This window comes from Prosopis cineraria, unplaced genomic scaffold (genome assembly GCF_029017545.1).
Source record: "Prosopis cineraria cultivar Desert tree isolate PC_DT_omini unplaced genomic scaffold, ASM2901754v1 PC9, whole genome shotgun sequence".
Lineage (NCBI taxonomy): Eukaryota > Viridiplantae > Streptophyta > Magnoliopsida > Fabales > Fabaceae > Prosopis > Prosopis cineraria.
In genome coordinates, this window is record NW_026555340.1 from 16,509,966 (window position 1) to 16,531,536 (window position 21,571).

General features: G+C 30.3%; 1 protein-coding gene across 3 annotated transcripts in view; it reads left to right on the forward strand.

The window, feature by feature from the left end:
• The window catches only part of LOC129319921 (uncharacterized), a 29,703-nt gene extending 10,584 nt beyond the window's left edge, over positions 1 to 19,119 (forward strand). For 2 of the 3 annotated variants that reach the window (XR_008595558.1, XM_054965030.1), the window contains one exon: positions 408 to 1,055. Coding sequence is in view for 2 of the 3 variants with exons in the window: in XM_054965030.1 (XP_054821005.1) it covers positions 408 to 605 (198 nt within the window). In the remaining variant the exon portion in view is untranslated. Of the gene's footprint in view, positions 1 to 407; positions 1,056 to 18,879 lie in introns of those variants that run through there. The other variant, XM_054965031.1, reaches the window with a different exon arrangement.
• Positions 19,120 to 21,571: the final 2,452 nt, after the last annotated feature.

Consider the following 21,571-nt stretch of genomic DNA (forward strand, 5'->3'; position numbering starts at 1 on the left):
ACACTGGTATGTATGTTTCATACCAATGTGTCATGTACATACGATATGAAAAATACATACTAGTATCAATTAATCATCCATAGGAGCCTCATTCACACTGATATGTAATGGACATACCAATATGTTATGTCATTTCCTGTTTCACTTGTTTTTGAATTTACTTTACATGGTTCATTTATTTATAAAATGAAGTTTGCATCCTTACATTGCTTGTTTGTTGCAATATTAATATACTAAAAAATTCCAACTACGAGTAAAGATAGATTTGAACTTGGTATAACTTGTTCGTTATATTACTATGTGTAATGACATTAACTTATAAAATCTTATCACTTTTGACTTCTATTTTTACACATTTGCATAATAATTGAATAATAAAAAAACTACAATTCTTTGGGATTCTTCAGCTTTGCCTCTTCTTAGCCTCGCCCCTTGCAAGGAGTTTCAGCACGGCCTTGCATTTGGATTTCTTCTCGTGGCTTACAAGCTACCATAATAATTCAACTTTAACGTTGTGGACGTCCTCATCAGAGTACGATAGACTTGTATACCCATGTTCATCACAAGAAGAGTTGTCCCATGATTTTAGCCCCTCAATAATGTGAACCCCACAAGATGTCCTGCATATGCAAATACTCATAGTCAAATTGCTTTAAAAACAAAAGTAAGAATCAATAATAGAAAGTCACATGTTAATTTAATGCACGTATCTGTTTGGAGATTAAGTTGTGCCCATTTAACATTATTATCAAATTCTTTATCATTGTGAAATAGTTGGGGTTTCACTGCATACAACAATTGGTGGAAGCAATCTCATACAACTATAGTCATTTTTTCTTCATTTTCATATCTTCTAATTTCTTCTTACCACAAGAATGCTTGTGTGTAGTTTTTTATCCTTTAATCTATTGTATTTCCCTTCCATCCACCAATAAGTCAAGGATGTAGAAGTTCATGGTCTCTATGCCCAAAGCATAACAAAATGAGTGACTTTGGAAGCATGTGGGGTTAAAGATCCACTAGAAATCTGCAATGTTGTACCTAACATTATCTTTTAAAATCTGTGCTTTATACTACTCCCAATTCTACTTTTGCTTTTGTGTCACAATTTGTGTCTACAAGCATACAAGTTGTACTAAGGATTTGATTACTAATTCAACAACATTAATGAGGCAAGCATAGATTATATAATGTTCTAAATGCTTTACCATGAATTCACTGTTGAATATGTGCCTCAATACTTGACCACCGTTCTCTCTTTAGTCACCCACCAACATCCTGGTTACCATTGTTACAAACTATATATAATAAAAAAGGAGTGAAAACAATGGCATTATACATTGAACAAGTCAAATCATGTTCAATCATAAATTTCACTCACCCTATCGTTTATATAACTTCCTCTATCAAGACAAAATAGCTCAGACCAAGTAAGGTGGTAGTTGTACATATTCACAAAGATCCTACTACATTCAACACTTATTAATTTAGAATTCAAAAAGATTTTGCAATAAGTGAAATCATTACCATAACACTTAACCCCAATGAAGACTCACCTCTTTAACTTATGCTGGCTATAGGTAGTAGTGCAAAGCTTGAATACTGCTTCATGTTTAGCATCCAACAATTTCCTCTTCTTGACATTCTTAATTGTAACAGTGTCCTGCACGAATGGAGACTTCCCTGATGCACTAGCTTTGTTAGCTCTTTTAGATCTTCACAGTTCAGTAGCAAGTACATCTTTTGAATTTTGCTTATTTTCTCTCTATCTTTCTTCATTCCCTCAATCCTTCTCATGCATAGTATATATTGCCTTATCTTCTCTATCTTCATTCCTCTCTTTACTGTTTTCTCCCTCCTCTGTCTTCATTCATCTATTCACTATTTTCTCGCTCTTTTGTATCCTCTTTGCCCTCTTCTTCTTCTCTTCACTGTTATTCTCTTCACTATCTTCTCCCTCTATTGTATCATCTTTGTCCTCTTCCTTCTTCTCTTCTTCACTTTTTCCTCCCGTATCTTATCTAAATAATATCTCCTCTTCCTATTTCTTGTCTTCACTCTTCTCTCACTCTTGGTAATCATCTTCTTCACTCTTTTCTACCAATTATTCATTATCATCTTCCCTTACTTGGTCACTCTCTTTTACACTATCTTCTCCCACCTCATTTGTGTCTTGAATGTCAAGACTTTTCCCTTCTACCTCTTCTCTCGATTGGTCATCATTCATAACACCCTTTATGGATTGTATTGTCACCAATTCATCTGCCACCTACTTCTTTATCTTCAAAACCTTAACATCAATATACTTTTCAAACCTTAAATAAAATTCTCTCAACTAGTCTGGAAGTGAGGCACTGAATTCTAAATGTGATTGGTGTCTTGAAATGCTTGCTTTAGAAGTGGGTTGGGCGTGTAAAATCCCATATGAGCTTCTCTATTCAATGTTGACTCTATCATTAACTCGTTGCTCTGTCCAGTCCTTCACTGCTTCTGCATAAAAAAATCCATCCCCTTCAACTATAAGAATTTTTAGAGGAAAAAAAGCTACACACAAACAATTCAAACAAGAATCCAAGTAAACAATAGAAGTCATAGGATTCAAAACTAAACACACATTAGGGAATGAACAAGTCTTCATACATACCACTAACAAGTAGACGCAACTATCAATGTTCCTTGTACCCATGGGATCACCTGACTGTAATAGCTATTAGTACTTCTCTATTTCTTTATTCAACTCATCCAGCACAAGAGATGCCCAATCAAATTTGTCCTAACATTCTCTAATGAACTTTAACACTTCCACTAGCTTATTGCTTACTAATAGACTGCCAATAAGACAAAGTAGAGAACTAAGGGTATAAAGTAGGAATAAAGCCTCAAATTCCTCCCCTGCACTACTAGACATTATGTTCTCCTTTATTAGATTGTAATTCCAAGGAAAGCTCTTCCTTGACTTGCTCTCTTTTGGTCCCCTCTTACGTGGCACCTTAACTTGCTCTCCTTTATAAGGTAATCCTAATAAATTGTGCACATCTACAGGCTTGATTTCTATCTAAGTGTCTCTTAGTGTCAACTTCCTGGTAGGGGATCAAAACCAAGTATGATCTTCTTGAATAAGCCACGTGGTATTCTCTTGCAAGTTATATCTAGTAAGTGCCCAAAACTAATGTCATCAACCCTTTTCTTCAATAAAGCATCTGCTTTCACATATTCAGCAACTTCTGTGAACTTCAGAAGTAAACATCGAGTGTTAAATGGTGCCAAATACTTCTTCTTCTTAGGCCTAGATGCCAAATGCTTGTTGCTCGATATTTCCTTCTCCCCATTTGTCAACTTCTTCCATTCTTGTACTACCTTCTTATGATTTTGCTGAAATGTCCTCTTTCGTTTTCTACTTTCATAAAACTTCCTTATATAAAGGTGCCACCTTGTAATACCTTTCTCACTATTCTTTGCCCTACAAAAAAAATCAAATAAAATCAAGTTCTTCACAAGATAGCACCATTTTGATCCACACAAAATTACATCATCAACAACCTGACTAATTAACCACTATTATTAGGGTAATGAACAACTAGGATGGGGTTATTTACAACTCCTAATTCTTCATTATCATTCAATTACTTGTTAATTTACACATCAAAACTTGTTCATTTACTAACAATTCATGTTCATTTCTTTAACCTAGCTTGTTCATCTCCCTAACCACGCTTGCCCACAAACTGCTATTTAGTTAACGAACAACTCTATTAACCTACTTAATAACTACTATTTGTGTAATGAACAACAAAGCCTACCAAATTCAAACTTCACTAATTTACAAATGAATTATTTTTCCCAATATAACATAGACATTTTTGTGAAACCACTATCCAAATAAAACATAATTTAACTTACATTGTTATGCTTCTATTACTTTCACAGTTCACAACAGTTCAACTTTTGTGAAATGCTCAATGGAACCCTCTTCCTCGTCAAACCTCAACAAATAAAAACCTTAACCAAAATAACCTTGTGCAACCTATTAGTCAGCCCTTCAATATAGATTCTTGGATAACAAGTTTGGCGATGGAACTTTACTAATAAACTTTGTCAACTACCTGGCCTCCTTTACATGCTTCAAAGCTCCTAAGTTAACATATGTGTATTTGAATGTGCTTTAAAGCTCTCATCTACGTGCTTCAATTTTTTTTTGCAATAATTTTAAGGGCAACTTTGTAATTTTACTTTCAAAATTAATTTCATATTAGGCCCCAGCCATGCAATGAAACATCAAAAACTTTAGGGCCTTCTTTTTCATTAACTTCAGTTAAGGGTCCCTCAATGAAATTTTCCCTTAATTCATCACCTTATTGACTATCAAGGAGACTAATTTGACTATTAATTCATGAGATGGAAAGACACATGAGATGTCTAATCATATCAACTTATAAGTCCATCTCATTAGTGAATGACATGTGTTTTAATCTTGTCCCTACACACTATCTAAACACATCATCTTATAAATCCATCTCAGCATACGTGGCAAGCTCATGTTTGTGAAGGAGGGGGGGGCTAGTATTCTCAAAAAGGGTCTGCATGGGTTATGTTGGGACAAGATGAAGGTGCGTGATATTAAGAGAAGAATCTTGTGGAATTTAGGCTAACTAGATTGACCAAACTTCTATGTGAAGGGGAACAAGTGATTAATGGAATCTTTAATACATATTTTTTTCTACTTTTTAAGGTTGTGAGGAGTTTGGATATGTGTCATGGCCCGTGACCATAACACATGATACGTCTACTATATTGCATAGCTAGAAATTTAAATTAAATATTCTGTCATGTGACAGAATAAAAGGAAGGAAGAAAATAGAAGAGTAGGAGGAAAAAATTACAAGGGTCTGCTAGGGTTATAGTTAGAGCATCCCTTGGGAACATTTTGGAGCATTAAATCCTTAAGATAAGCTCATTAATCACTCTCCTACCACAACAACAAAAATGTTGTTTAGAGACATATAATAATTCATCTCTAACCATTAAAAAATCTGTCTCTAAACAAGTAAAGATGGACTTAGAAATGAATATAGTGATGTCTTAAAAAGGGGCGTTGCTAAATAATTAGAGATGAGTTTTTTAAGCCGTCACTAATTAAAAATGAATTTATTCTATTCTAAATAAAAAAGACCATCTCTAATTTTCATGAAAAATCTGTTACTATAAAATACTCTAAAAATTATATAAAATGATATAGACAGAATAAAATAGTCTCTAAATAAAAAATAAAAACTAAATTCCTTAAGTCTATAATGCCATGTCAGTGACACCTCACCAGCCATGTGTGCATCTACATGTGCTAACTTACTTACCCATGTGTGGGTCAACCAATATCACGTCACATATCATGTTGCCACCTCATACCATGTTAGCCACCACTACTTGCCACATTACATATTTGTTACAAAATATGCTAAGGTCAAGATTTGATCCTTTAACCTTCCACCTTTCAAGCCTTCAATCCTCCTTCTTTGCCAATTAAATTGAAATACATATGATGTTATTACATAGGAAATTAAATATATGTTACCTAACTACATATACATATATAAATATTATATTATTAAAAAGATGTGCATATATTGTATTTTATTTTCAATTATTAGTACGATAAAATTATTTATATTACTATTTACATTATATTTTTAATAAAATATTATTTTTGTTAGGAAAATAAACTTAAAATGAAACAATTTTTAATATAAAAATAATTAAGTATATAATTTATTTAAATATGTATTATTTTAGTTTATATTAAATATTTTTTCACTTTTATATCCTCCATATTATTCTCAAAAATTAATAAATAAATAATTAAATTTTTATATTCTCCCAAAATGGTAAATGTTTCCCATTCTTTTCTGCCAAATAAATTTATCTACAATTTTTAATTATTTCTTAACATTATTTTTTAAAAATAAGTATGACCATGTAAAGTTTTGTTATTATCATTTTAAAAATTTTTAAATTTTTTTAGTAAATACTAAGAAATTTTAAAATATAAAACATTTAAATTAAATATTTAATTTAAATATATTTATGTGAATTTTTTAATTAAAAATTAATTCTAAAAAAATTAATTTTTATCAAATTTATTTAGTATGGAACAAATTTAAAATTTAAAATATTTATGTTATATATATATATATATATATTAATACATAATTCTATTTTGTGAATTAAATATTATTTTATTTATATAATTTTAAGTTATACTATATATTGATAAAATAATTTATTTTCTTATATACTTCAAAATTTATTTTTTTTATCCTTCCTATGCTGAAATGAACATTATTCGTGTATATATATATATATATATATATTAGCATAAAAATGATATTTTGCTTTAAAATAATTAATTCTGGACGTATAAATATTATTTAAAGTCATTTCAAATGTATTTTTATTAATTCTTCTTAACATTCAATTTCATATATGTTTTGGAGTTTTGGTTATATTTTTTTATTTTAATGTGTTGTTATAAAATATTGTTAGTGATTTCTTTCAAAACAATTTTGTTATTTGGTAAACATTTATTAAAAATTAAAAATGTACTAAAGGAAAATATGAATAACACAAAAGAGAAAAAATATTCAATCAATAATGGTTATAGAATAAATTAATGAATACTAAATAAGAATTTAAAAAATGAGAATGGTTAAACTTAGAGAAAGAGAGAAAGAATAAGAGAAAGATTAAAATGACATGCAAAATATTTTCAAACACTCTATAAATTTTAAAGATAAATATTTTTGAATAGAAACATTGAATTTTCGTTGTTTGCATTGAATGGGAAGCTCATTAAATAATGATAAAAAATTTTCTACATCTTGTAAAATTAATTTTTATTTTAATATATTTCAAACATGTATTAAAACAATTGATAATCTAAAAATTAAAAATATGACTATATTTCTAAATTTGCCTCTACTTTGAATGAGAGACACATTGAGAAACAAAAATAATTATATTTCTAATATATTTATTTCAATCATCTCTAATTTCGTCTCTAAATTAATGAAAATAAAATTATAAAATTTTAAAGAAATATAGAGATAGAATTAGAGATGGTTAAATTTTTGTCTCTAAATTTATAAAAAAAATACATCTCAAATTTAGTCTCTAAATTTAAAAAAAAAATGTAAAATTGATATTAGAGATATAATTGGAGATGGCTAGCTTAGAAATAAAATTTATTCATCTCTAAACTTGTCTCTAACATTTTAATTTTTTAAAAATTAAATTTTTAATGAATAATAACAGAAGTCAAGAGGAATTTTGCAATGCTTTTTTAAGAGAAATATATAAATATGTATATATTTTTTTTAAAATATTTTTAAAATTAAATTTCTCTTTAAAAATATAATTAGCCTATTTTTTCGCCTTTATTAGAGACGATCATTAGGCCATCTCTCATTTTTGTCTCTATTTTAATATATTTTTTATCGTGTACTGAAAAGTCCTAAGTCATATCAAACTTTTTAAAAGAAACTAGAATATAGTTAAGAATATCCTAGGTCATTAAAATACCAAGAGAGCAAGTTTAAACAACCAATTTCAATGCATAGACCATTTACTACTTAAAGTCACTATTGGTTTGATAAAAATCAAGAAAAATATTTTTAGTTTTTTAAATTTCAAATAAAAATGAATGAAAGTGACATTGACTCAAACAAACAAATGAATGAATTTTTCAAGTTTTAAATCCATTCTACAATCATAGACTCCTTAATTCCATGAGCTCGGTTCTTATATGACTCAATTGACAAAATAAAAGCCTAATGACCATTAAGACTAGGTAAATGTAGCTTAGACCGAGACACATAACCCTTGAATAATTGCTAAACTTTGATAAAACTAATCACATTGAATTTTTGCCTTGCTAAAACCTTGCTCTAACATTTAGAATAATTAAATCTAGACAATTAACTCCTCATTAAGACTTAATGAAAGCTGAATGAATTAGAAATATCAAGCAAGACTTGAGAGGAATTCAAATTTAGCAAATAATAACCATGAAAGTATAAACTCAAACATTTGAGGTGTACAAATTCAATAGAAAATGCAAACAAAGCAATCTGATCCTCACAATAAAAAATTGATATCAAATTAATTCAATCAATCTAACTAGAATCACTGAGTTAAATTTGAAATCAAAGCAAGGAAATAGAATCAGATTCAAGCCACAACATAACCGAAACTAAAAGAATATGAAGCTCAAGTAGAATTTCACCATCTTAAAAAATTCTTAAAGATTTAGCCTCTCATCTCACTCTCCATAGCTACTGGCTGAGGAAGAGATCTACAAGAAACAACCATAGACGACTTCTTGAGGAATCTGCGAGTGAAGGAATCTGGGACGAACTGAACCAAGAGAGAGATGTGCGATGATTCTTTTCAACTGAACTGGAGGCCAGAAGAGGTGTGTGTGGTGGCGAAAATGAATGGCCGAACTCGTCCTACTGACAGCGTCTCTGATGCCCGAGACGGAATGTGCGTGAAGTGGCTGAAGATGGTGGCTCCTGCGTTCGTGTTCTGTTTCTTTCTCTTTTCTTTCTTCTTTTCCCTTTCTTTCCTGTTCCTGTTCTGCATTTTCTCCCTTTTGAAAAGTCAAAACTGATTTAAAAAGAAGGAATGGGAAAATTACCATATTTGGCCCACAAATTTTTTAAAACACAAAACAAACAAAACTAAATCAATCTTACTTAATTGAACTAACTAAAGTCTTAAAAAATTAAAATAACAATTTTCCAAGTAATAAAATGTGCTAGGGAATTGAAATTTCATATGAAAACATTAAATTTCAATAAAATGTGCAAAATGATCAAAATGTCCCTAATGCCAAAACTCAATGCAAATGAGTTGATGATCAAATTCAATGTTAAAATCATGCATATAAGGGTTTAAATCAATAAAATATGGTCACAAATGTAAAATAAAAGTATGTAAAATATGTGATTTATCATGTACCGTCTCATCTCTCCATTTCTAAGCGATTTTGTTGGGTTTTTGAACTAGGGTTTTGCATTTAGAGTGATTCCATCCCTTAGGTCTGAATTTTATTGGTATTTTGTGTAACATCCTGATTTTCTAATCCTGTAATTAGGAGTGAATTAGTAATTATTTAGTAATTAGAAATTTGGATGATTACTTGATTATTTGAGTCTTTGGAAGGTTTAATGAATAGATATGGGTGGAAGAACCATGTTTCAAAAAAAAGCGTATGCACGTAGTGAGTATTTTTCTCATTGTTTCACACACTACAGTGTATGGCATAGAAAATTAGCTCATAAGTTATGGTCAACTCGAGAAATAGAATAGGGAAAAAGAAGAAAACACGAAAGGAGTGAAGAATGAGGCATTGCTCTGATAGGGCAAGAGTATTTAAGGCATCAAGAGAAGTTTTTGATCAGTAGCTTATTGAGTAAGTCTCATGTAACCCTTAGCTTTGATTCTACTATAATTTCTCTTAATATAAGTTATAGAGAAATTAAATTGAGAAAATTTCAAGGGTTAGTTTCTTACTCTATAGTAATAAAAAGGTTTTCGAGAATTAAATTAAGGGTTTGTAATTGGTTTAGAGTTGAATGATAGAATTTTGAAGCTATAAGCTTAAATTTGGCCCTAAATCAAAGGAAAAAGGGGTGGAAATTGAGTGGAGGTAAAATGAGATTGATAAAAGTGATAAATAGTGGAGAATGAGTGGTGATGAACCTAATATGATCAAGTGGAAACAAAGGAGAGGTTAAATGTGGTCCAAAGTAACAATTAAGTGTTTTTGGTTAATTGATTTAATTAACTAATAATGCCAATTGTGTGTAGATTGGCCTATCTTGCATGTAGAGTGACAAAGGAAGTTTGTAGCAAATCATTGGTGGTTGTGAAAGTCCACGGGTAACCTTTCTTGTGATAGAAGGATTGAGGTAACCAAATAACTTTCTCTATTCTATTATCTATTATAACTATTTGGGAGTATGAGTATTATTGTATGAAAATATTTTAGAATAAATATATTTTCCAAATGATTTTTATTGTATGAAATTGGTTTCTAAAGGTTAGAGTTTATGTTTGCATGGTTTTTTATGGTTTTACATGTAAATAAATAAATAAATATATATATATATATATATAAGTTTATATGCGAACATGTGATTTAAGCAAAAGTATGATCATAGGGGTGGGACTTCACCTATAAGGAGAAGTAGTGAAAGACCATATAGCATTATTCTCTTTAGTATTAGATGGGGTGCGATATTGTAAAATTATATCTCTATAGTACTTATTGAGGTGCAGTGTTGAAGATTTAGGCCCCTCAGCATCTGTGATATGGCATTGAAGCCAATGACATTCCATTATGTGTAATGGGGAAAACCATAGTCCAAAATCAAGATAGGATGCCTTTGGCCAAGTGATTTTACCACTAAAAGTGCACTCAGGGCTGAGCATGTGTGCATTGGTCTGGGGTGAGCCTATAGTTTCAGTCAGGGTGACTTGGAGGTTTAAAAAGTAGTGATCATGCTATTAGTGGTGAATTATTATAAAAATGGCTTGTAAAAGTAGTGATTAGTGGTGAAATATTATATTAATGTAATGATTTGAGGTGAAATCTGTGTTATATGCTATGTTGAAATGTTTATTATGCAATACTTACTTAGAGTTACATGTAATAATTAGTAATAGAGAGTTATTCTATTACTGAGATTATTATCTCATATCGTGGTTACATTTTTACAAATCACAGTAGTGAGCAAGGCAAAGAGAAATAGTCAAGACTGGCATAGTTGTGCTATTGCCATAGAATTCTCGAGTTTTATGTAATGAACACTACTCTTTTGAATAGATGTATATGAAAAGTTGCCATAAGACTTGCATGCATGTTTAAACGTGTGAATTGTTGAGATTTGTAGTGATTTTATAAATCTTAGCCCTCGTGTGAAAGTATGTGGTGAAATGAACAACATGGACTAAGATTTAGTGATGACCATGTTATGGATGTGGAAAGGTGTGAATTTGTTGTAAACTTGTGGTGAAAATAGCCAGACTAGTGTTTTTATATTAAGTTGTGAATAGTTTCCCAAAGTGTAAATGGGTTGTTGAGTGCCAAATTTTGATTTGTATGTGAATATGATATAAAATATGTTCAATCAGGTGTATAAGCTCCTTTTAGACTTAGTTCTATGCCCAAAATGGTCTAATGAGACTAAGGGATCAATTTGAGTGCTTGGCTACACTAAATCTTTAGAAAAAATTAACTTTTTTACACTCGAGTGTCTAAATTTTGATCAGACTATTAGATTATATCTAACCTGTCTCATTAGTTAGCTTATGAAATAAGCTTCGTGTAGGTGCTTAAACCACTCTAATCGAACGTTATATGTGTAAACAGCGCATGTCAAAAGTTTAACCTGCGCATGTCATATGACAGCAAAAATTATTGTCATGTACGCTAGAGGACATTGCACGTCATGCCATGCGTATGATATAGAGAAAGGGTGCTCGTGGCTTTGTGCCATATGCTATGGCACATGTGGTGCACGCCGTGATACATGCCCTATTTTCAAACTTTGTTTCTTTATTTTAAATGCACGTTTTGACTGTGATAAATGTGTGAATTAGTCTTTTGATGTGCAATAATTATTATGTATGGGATTTCAAATGATTTTGGAAATGAAGTTTTGGGTTTCAAGATTTTGAAATAGATATTCAGAGTATAGGTTGGTTTGTGAATGTGGTGATTATGTTAACCCCTCCTAATGTCAGGTGGATATTAGGAGAGGTTACATTTTAAGGTTATATATGTGTTCTTTAGGGAGTTTTGATGATGATTATGGCTGTAGAGTGATTAAATCTGAAAACCTTAAGTTGTTAAGGGTGATTAGAGATGATTTTAGTGTTTAAAGGTTAAATGTATGTTTAAGAAGTGTAATGATGATTAATATGACTAAGTTTGATTATTAAAGTGTTTAGGAATGCATTAAGGTTAAGAGATTAATTAACATAATCCTGGGATTAGAGAGTGATTAGTGTATACACACTTCGATTAGATTATATAATTATCATTGTGTTAACAATAATTAGTATCATATTGTATGTAGATTGTGATATTGACACCATTAGAGTGATAATTGGCTTGTCCGAGAAGCTTTCCTAGTAAGGAGTAAATGTAACCTTTATTAATGTGTGGTAGCATGTGTTCTGTGATTGATTGTGTGTATTTTTATTATACTTGAAAACTATACTCAATTTTCATCTATACACTTTTAAATCAAATACAATAAAGAAAGGATTTTGTATTTCATGATTTAAGTTCTCATTAGGAGTTCACTTCAATGAGTAACCTCACAAGGAATAAATGCATACACTTAAATCTCAAGTGTTTAGCATAAATTTTGTCTCTCATGTTGATCACTTAGCAAACAGTCTACCATATGCTCCTTCCAATAAGGTTTTTCTTTACTCAAACACATTTACTCAAGGTAAGGATCAAGTTCACTTCACTATGATCCAAACTCTAAGGCATTCTCATATCAAGTATCAAGATTTCCAATTAAAAACTTTATCAATAAGCAACTTCAAACAAAAAGAAAACATAATTTTTTATTTTTATAAAACGTTTTCTCACCACAATAGAAAAAGCCTTTTAGAGCATTTATTTTATTCCATTTAGAGCATTTTCAAAATGCTTCAAAACATATGAGAGCAGTTTTAAAATGCTCTCATATGAAGGGCGTATGGTAGCTTTTACGACTTAAAACACCCTATAGACCTAATAAAAGCTTTTTAAATAAGACTTATGGAAGCCTTTCTATCATAAAAAGCTCTCATAGGCCTATCTTACAAGAGCTTTCTCTCCTTAAAAACACTCTCGTATGGTATCTTATGAGAGCTTTTCTGACTAGAAACGTTCTTGTAAGGTTTATTTTAAAAAAAAATATGAATTTTTTTTCTTATATCAGCTTACATCATATTTATTTTTAAATGTCAATCATTTAAATAATAATTTAAATACACAATATTTTTAACAAATAAATCATAATAACAAAATATTATTATGCAAGAAATTTTCTTTATACAATTAATGTAAGTTAATGAACAAAAGTCAAAATAGAAAAATTAATAAAATTAATAGGAATTGATAGCTATCCATGATCACCTGAAAACATAAATATACAACAAAAGGTATATCAAAAAGAAAAGCCCATTTGTTGACTGTCGCTTAATAGAAACTAGAGTATAATTATCTAATGCAAACAACAAGAGGGGTACTAGGGAACATGGTAATATGAAGAAAACTCAGTAATATTATTGCTGGTTATGACAGCTTGTGAAGTTTGTTATGTTAAAAGAGTTCAATAAACATTAATGCTTTGCATTTTGGATCAACAGTAGGAGTTCAATATACATGTCTTTGCTCATCCCTCATAAGTCAATGTACAGAAAAATCATGAAAATAGCTAATTACCTCTATTAGCTAACCTCGGTCATGTTAAAGTGAAGGTTCCCTACATAAAGTTTCATGTCTACTGCTCTATATGGTCCTGTTACCCCTACACTTTGAAGGTTGTCCCAAAAGCAATTGGTCAGGCAAGGCAATTGCCATTAACACTGGCATCAAATCATAAAATTAAATGTGCCCTGTATACCCATCAAGAACTTATGTAAGTTTAATTTCCATGCCAATAACATTTAAAAAGTTGAAATTATGACTTACAATGCATAAAGAAAATAGATGTGGAGAGAGAAGAACTTATTGCAAACAAGTCTAAAAGTTTCTTTTATTTATCTAACTCAAGGAAAAAAAACTTAGGTAGTGAGATAGTAAAAGTTGAAAAAGCTATAGCGTACATAAATCACAATGACAATTAAAGTAATTCAATTATGTTTCACCAAAAAACAAAAGTAATTCAATTATGTGATATAATGAGATAGGTGACACCATCAATAGCCATAGTGGTAGAAAGTCCCTAATGGCAAGTCATCCCCACTTGATTATGTTGACATGTACAGATCAAATCCCTCAAAAAGCCCTTACTTATTAAGAGGCAGTTGACATAACAAAATCAGCGCACCTCATCTAGACACTTACCATAAGTCACACAGCCAACAATAAAACAAAGGAACAAAATCCCACCCTAGAATTTGCACAAATGTCCATCAAATAATTAAATATTGTACACCAACACTACATAAACATAGAGCTCAAGTTATATTATATATATATATATATATATATCATACTTGTCACACTCCAGTACTAAGTGTGATTAGCATGGAATATGAGATAGACCACATTTCATAAGCCTTAATTAACCAAAAAATTACTTTAAGATAACGATATAATTTATGTCAAAATTTAAAATTCATAAAGTCTTAACCATTCTATAGAAATTTTAATAGAGTCTCCTTTATAATTATGACCTCTCAAAATTTCTACAATAACTAAACTTGTTAGTCAAATCAAAAAAGAGCGTAGCTTTACACCAACAAATTTCACATTAATAAAATAAGACTAGAACCTAATTATGGTATACATGGAGCACTAAATTTACAATTTTAATATAATACATAGTTATATCAAAATGAATTTTCAAAGAGTGCTCCCGCTATCCAAAAAGCAATATTGCCTCTCAATGATAAGCAAGAGGTGTAGGATCAACTATAATATCTAAAACTAAAGAAAGTTTCTAGTAAGTAGCATCGCAATGGAGATTATAAAAATGAAGGAAGAAAACATTTATGAATTTAATAAGAAAAATAATCATTAACATACTAAAACTCATTTTTTTAAACAATCATATATGAAAACATAAATCAAGTATACGCACGCATGCATTTAATTACAAATAATGAAGAAATCAAGTTCAACATTCCAAACTACAATTTATGTTTTAAACAACTAAATTATATAATTTATCATATAAAATCATGTACAATCAAGCAACAATTTGTTTAATATAATAAATTTTAAAATAATAATAACTTTTCAAAAATTCACGTTTTAGTAAGACTTTATTAGAATGATTAACAAGTGTGAATGTACAGTCAATAAGGGTAAGTAACTAACAAGTATGGCTCAAAGCCATGAAAACAAGCACAAACACAAAGCCCATGAAATCAAGCATAGGCATAAGGCCCACAAAAACAAGCGTGAGTACTATACTCATAATAAACATCCCTCCATTCTATGTATATTGGCCGTCACATAGGGCTAGCTAGCACCTCTTAAGCACCCTATTAGTTAGGTGTACCATAGTGCACTAAGGGCTAATGAAACTGTTGTTAGCATCCACATTCTAAACTCAGTCTCTTTAATTAAAATCAAGCATGCATGGAGTTAAAAAAAACAATTTCAAAATTTTTCACTTTCAAAATATACAATTCAAGGATCATCTTTCATTCCCATACTTATTTCTATTCCCTCCACACATGAATTACTGTATTAAAAGTTTGCATATTAAATATAGAATTAAGAAATTAAGTTGTTTTTGAAAAGTAACACTGTTTGTCGCATATCAACTTCAATCATTACTTATCAATATCATCAATTGTCAACAAAATCAAGATGTCATCATTAATAAAATAATTACCAAAAAATTAGAATTGACAAGAATGTTTATATAATTTATAAAGGGATAATATTAAAATTCAAGTACACTTACTAAAGATTCATTTAGGACATTACCCACTTACCTTACATATTTCCTAATAGCTCTATAGCTTGTTCCTTTTAAGCTTCTCACTTATACTTCGATAATGCCACTACTTATCTAATCAAACAAACCAATAAGATACTAATATTAAATTTCCCCTGCTACAATTCCACCTATATATGCTTTATATAAGTATCCACAAGATTTTCCAAAACCTTATTTGTTTTTAATTCACTTGTCTCAAACCATGATATCTTTTAAAATTCTTTAAGTCCAATAACATGAACTCTAATAGTTCACTAGCTATGTAACTCTCAATTAATTTTGTAGAATGTAAAAGGATCTTGATTTTAAAGACAGTTTTCAATCATCCATGCATTAACCAAATCAAATTAACAAGTTTAAATGACTTGTCACTTTAGCATAAAAGAGAAATCTCAAATAACATATATAACCTCTATAATTTCTTTTAACATAAAACATAATAGACTAAGTGAAACTCATATTTTCTTAAAACTTTGTAATGTGCTACAAGCCACAAGTTCCTTTAATCCTTTTTTTTCACATATGTTAACAAACACCTTGAATCATATTGAGCAGTAACTAAAATTGGCAACCTCAACTAGAAATTCTAATAGACATTATATTTACTCAATAGGCTACTTCCCTCATTACTTTAAACCATAGCAATTCTGTACACATACACACACATTAACAATTAGTAGCATTAAATTAATCTAAATAACATCACAATTAAACATATGCAGTCAACAATTGCCTTATCAAATTAGTAACTTAACTGTAATCCAACAAGAGTAAGAGGAAACCTTTTCATTCAATAATGCCTTCTTAATGCTTAATAAAGCAGTACAAACCAATATTTAATTTAATGTTATCCACTTTAGATTCCTTAAGATCCCAATCAATATTTTCAACTTATTACTTTTAGATGTAATTGCACATATAGCTTTCCAAGATATAAAAGTGTAAATTTAATAACATTCATTTACTAAATCCTTCACTTAAGCATTTTTACAAACACCTTGAGAGAATTCCTTAAAATTCAGTCCATAATAAGCCTCTAACAATTTAATAAGCTTCCTGTATTAATTTTTATCATTAACATTCAGTTTAGCCTTCCAATAAAACTATATACAACATCAACCAAATCAAATCAACTCCTCAATTTCTCAAGAATTCATGAAAGCAATAATAAAAGAAATAAAGACAAAATCTTTGATTAAAAGAGAAGAGAAACAACAAGCTTATCGCATGTACACACAACGCCAGAACTAAGGAGGAAAAGAAGTTGAAGATGACACATATACACATGCCAACACAAGATAGGAAAGAAGCAAAGGAGGACAACAAGGAAGGAATATTCGGTGACTCCAACCCTATAGCAGTCAGTGACATAGACGAAGAGAAGAGTAGTGAACAAGCAACGACGACAAGAGTGAAGTTAGTAGTAAAGAACAGAAATGCAAACCAATGATGAAGAATCAGAAGAGCTCATGTAACATATGAAAACTTCAAATCTGAAAAAATTGACTAATTAAGGGATAAATTAGTTAAAAAAATGATTAATTAATTTAATTATGTTTTTAAGTTGCCAATTGGCTTTTTGGGTCATATTTGGCTCTAAATTGAGTTAGGATGAAAGTTGGATCAAGTTAGGTGGCATTAGGAGGAGCAAAAATGACATTTTGCTCGCTATGTCATAAGCCGTGGCGTGTGTGTCATTCGCTATGGCGCATAGCATAGCACAGATAGCATAAATTTAAAAAATCATTAAAAAAGGAAGTTTTTGTGGGGGAAAACCTATAACATGAAGAGAAAAGCTTTGGGCATTGTTAGGGCATCATTTTAGGAGGATTTTAAAGATAAATTAGGCCTTCAAACTCTTGAATAAGTTTCCTACCCTTTTCCTCTACCTTTTCATCTCATTTTCTATGGAATTTAGAAGTTGGAGAATTTACTCTGAATGGATTAAGCGATGGGTCTATATTTTAAATATTTAAATTAATTCTAAAGGTTTGATTTAAGTTTCTTAACCTTGGATAAGTGATAATATGAAGCTACTTTATTGTTTGGTGAAAGTTGGATCAAGCCCTAACTTGATCATGGGGTTTTGAAGTGTGATAAGTTGAGATATTAAGTGTTATATTATGATAGAGTGAGAGGGAGGCTTGGGGGGATTGTGTGAACAAATTTTAATCTTGACAAGCCTCTTTGTTGAGAATATGAGTGAGAAGTGGGAGAATTGGGATGTTATTGATGGCTGATAGTGCTTGTGTTAATTGAAAATTAACATATCATACTTGTTAATATAGATTGCAATGTGGGAAAACTTGCCTTGAGATAAGAAGAGATTTAATACCACATGTAATCCTTTTACTATCAAAAGGGTTGAGGTAACTAGATAATTTGCATTATTTATTACCTTGTATAAGTTATTCTGAAGTTTTTTTTTCTATGAGTTGTTATGTGTGTGTGTGTGTGTGTGTGTGTATAAATTTTGTACAAGTAAACTATTTTAAAAAATGAGTGGAGTATTAATTTATAAAATTTCATATTTTTGAAGTAAGTATAAGATTTATTATATTTGTTTAGAAAGTGGTTTATGCATGATCAAGTGGAGATGTATTAGTGAATGTGGCATATTAGAGGATGGGAGGTCACCCTTGTAGATTTAGTGAAGATTAAGTCCATATGGCACTGTTGGCACCTCAAGATGCCAGGTACAGCTTATATTTCTCCTTAGTGTCCTAAAAAGGATGTGGTGTTGGAGACTTACTCTCCTTAGTACTCAAAAGGGTGTGAAGTTGGAGACAATACTCCTTAATATCCATAGGATGCGATATTGGAATAACGATACCCCAATTACTTGTAATAGGGGGAACCTATAGTTCAGAAGTAGTTTAAGACACCTTGAATAGGTAGTCCTACCATGGATGGTGAACTTGGGGACCATACATGTGGTTTAGTTTTATGAAATAGCCTATTGGTTTGATTAGAAGTATTGGAGGATAGGATGATTAGTGATCATGCATATAACTTGTGATTTTATATGGTGTGTTTATTATGCTTATTTTAAAGCTTGTCTATAACTTAACATGTTAATTGATAATATAGATTATCTTAGTTATTGAGATTTTTATCTCACCCAATGGTTATCATTTTACAGGTTTTATTGCTGAGACTAAACAAGGGAAGGAATCGGGCAAGGGCTAACATACTTGCTACATTATCATTATAAAGCCCGATTTTATTTGGAGTTGTGTACATAAACTTATATGGATGATAACATGAGTTGTCAACTAGGAATGCACGTCATTTTGATTGGTTGCACTTGTATTATACAATAATATTTTATATTTTAGCCCAACATTGTATATGATGTGTATATGTGGTGATTTTTGTGGTGATAGGCTAAAATACTAATACAAGTGCAAGGAATATTGTATACACATGGTGAAATGTATATGTGGTGTATTATGTGGCAATAGAAGCCAAATAGTATATGTGATATTGATTTTGTATTTTAGTCATATTAGGTGAAATTGCATTAAATGGCCAAATTTTATGTTTGGTATGTTTTTTGTGTGTTTGAATGCTTAATCAGGTATATTTTAGTCTATTAGACTTGGTTCAAGCCTTAAAATGAGTTAATGGTGTAAGTTTTGAGTTATGGGTACTTGGATACTTGAAAATCACTTTAAAAATTGATTTTTGCATCCGAGTGTCTAAAATTCTGATACATTGTCAGATTGGTTAGCTTATTCAATATGTTTCACATGGGCGGTTGAATCACTCCAATAAGACATTGGATATGAAAATGGCGTGCATTTGAAGTTCATTCCGAAAAGCTATCATGACAACATTTTGTTATGATAGACACGTGTGCCGCAACGCATTACGCACAAGCCACAATGCATGGTACAGCAGTCAAATTTGTCTCTCTATGCCACATGCCACAGCACATGAACCACAAACCACAGCGCATGCACCAAAATACTCAAAAATGACATTTTTTGCCCCATTTTTAAATGTTTTGTTTCCCAAAACTTTTTCATGTTTCTAATACCTTTATAAATTATTAAGTTTGAGCTCAAACTATAAATTTAAAGATTTTTTATGGGATTCCAATTATTCTAAAATTATTTCTAAAAAATTATTACTTTTAACCCTTATATATAAAATGTGAGTTTAGAAACAATCTTTGCTCCTAATTATGATTGTTTGTTGTGATTGTATGGTGAGTTTTGGTAATGTTTAGGTGGATATCATAGCTCATGTGGTGAAGAAAGGGAAGGAAGAAAATGAGATAAAATGGAATGCTTTGTTTCACGAAAGAAGAACAGAAATTCTAAATGAAGAGGAAAATTGAGAAAACTACAAGAAATGACATAAGGAAAAATTGTTAAAAAGGCCTAAAAGTTTTCTATAATTTAAAACAAAATAAAAATCAAACCTTTGTTTAGTAGAATTCAAACATTAGACCTTCAAGAAAATTACCAGCATAAGTTCCTCTTAATTCTATTTTCTATAAAACTAATTTAAATAAAATAACAATTGGTAAAAAAATAATTTAATTTAATTTAAAATTTAGGATCATTACAATACTAATTTAAAGTTTGAAGATCTATAAATAATTGGATAAGAATTGCTTATACCTAAAAATACCAAAAAGCTTACTCAGCTTCATAATTTCTTCACTTAATTCTAGAATTCTAGGCTATACAGATTGAATGCAAAAAGAGTTAGTAGTAATCAAGTTAAATACATACCTTTATGTCTGGGGAGTTTCTGCAATTAACATATGCTCTTCTGTAATATGAATGCTTTTGTTCTTTGTGAATATGGCATGTGTTCAATTAAAAAATAAATGATTGTCTATCAGAGGAAATGAACTTGATAGCAGTAAAGGACTCAAAAATCACAAAGACAATAAGATAGAGATAAAACAGTGAAATATTTCAAATACAAACCTTCAAGGAATATTGTCTAGGTGGTGTAATGTAAGTAATTTTTACTATGGCATCAAGATGAAGTGGAAAATGGCATTGCATTAAAATGTTCTCAAAAATAGTCTGTGATGGGAAATGATTTATAAAAAGCATGATGATACATTCGATAAACAAAAATAAGAGTAATTACCAAGCTAATCCATATGCAAAGGAAACTTATAGCATAAAGATCTCCACCAGTTAATTGGTCTCCTTCACTTGCCACAAAAGAAAAAAAAAGAATCTTTGAGAAAGATGACTACAAACAAACAATAGTTTACTACTTAGTAGCAAAAAATGATTAAGTTTCTCTTATTACAATTTTTTTTAGGCTAAAACTCCTAAGGTATATCTTTATCAATTATTAGAACAAAGACACCACGAGGAATATAAACATCCCCAGATCTTATAGCAATACTTTTCAATGGCCTCTATGTCAATCAATAAAATAAGAAAATAATTCTTTGAGTAAATTAAAGGAAAGACAAACCTAAATTCCATCAAAAATACTTCCCAATATTCCAAGCTCCAACTTCATTTATAAAGGCTATTATAAAATATAGAATTGAAGGTACTATATGCAATCACATAGTAGAATCACACTCTTTAAAATCATAGACACTCATATAGAAGAGCTATTGAAATCGACATTAGAGGAAACAAACCCAAGTTGCAACTAAAGCTCACTCAAGATTAGATCTAGAGTAGAATCTAGAAGGATGGAACTAGAAGAAGACACCAAGAAAGATGAAAAGACAAGCACAAATTTAGACAATGATGCAAGCTGGATAGAGAGCTCAGTAGTGCAATCTGGATGAAGCAATCTATGGGACATGAGCTAGAGTATGGTAAATAGTAGAATTTGAGTAT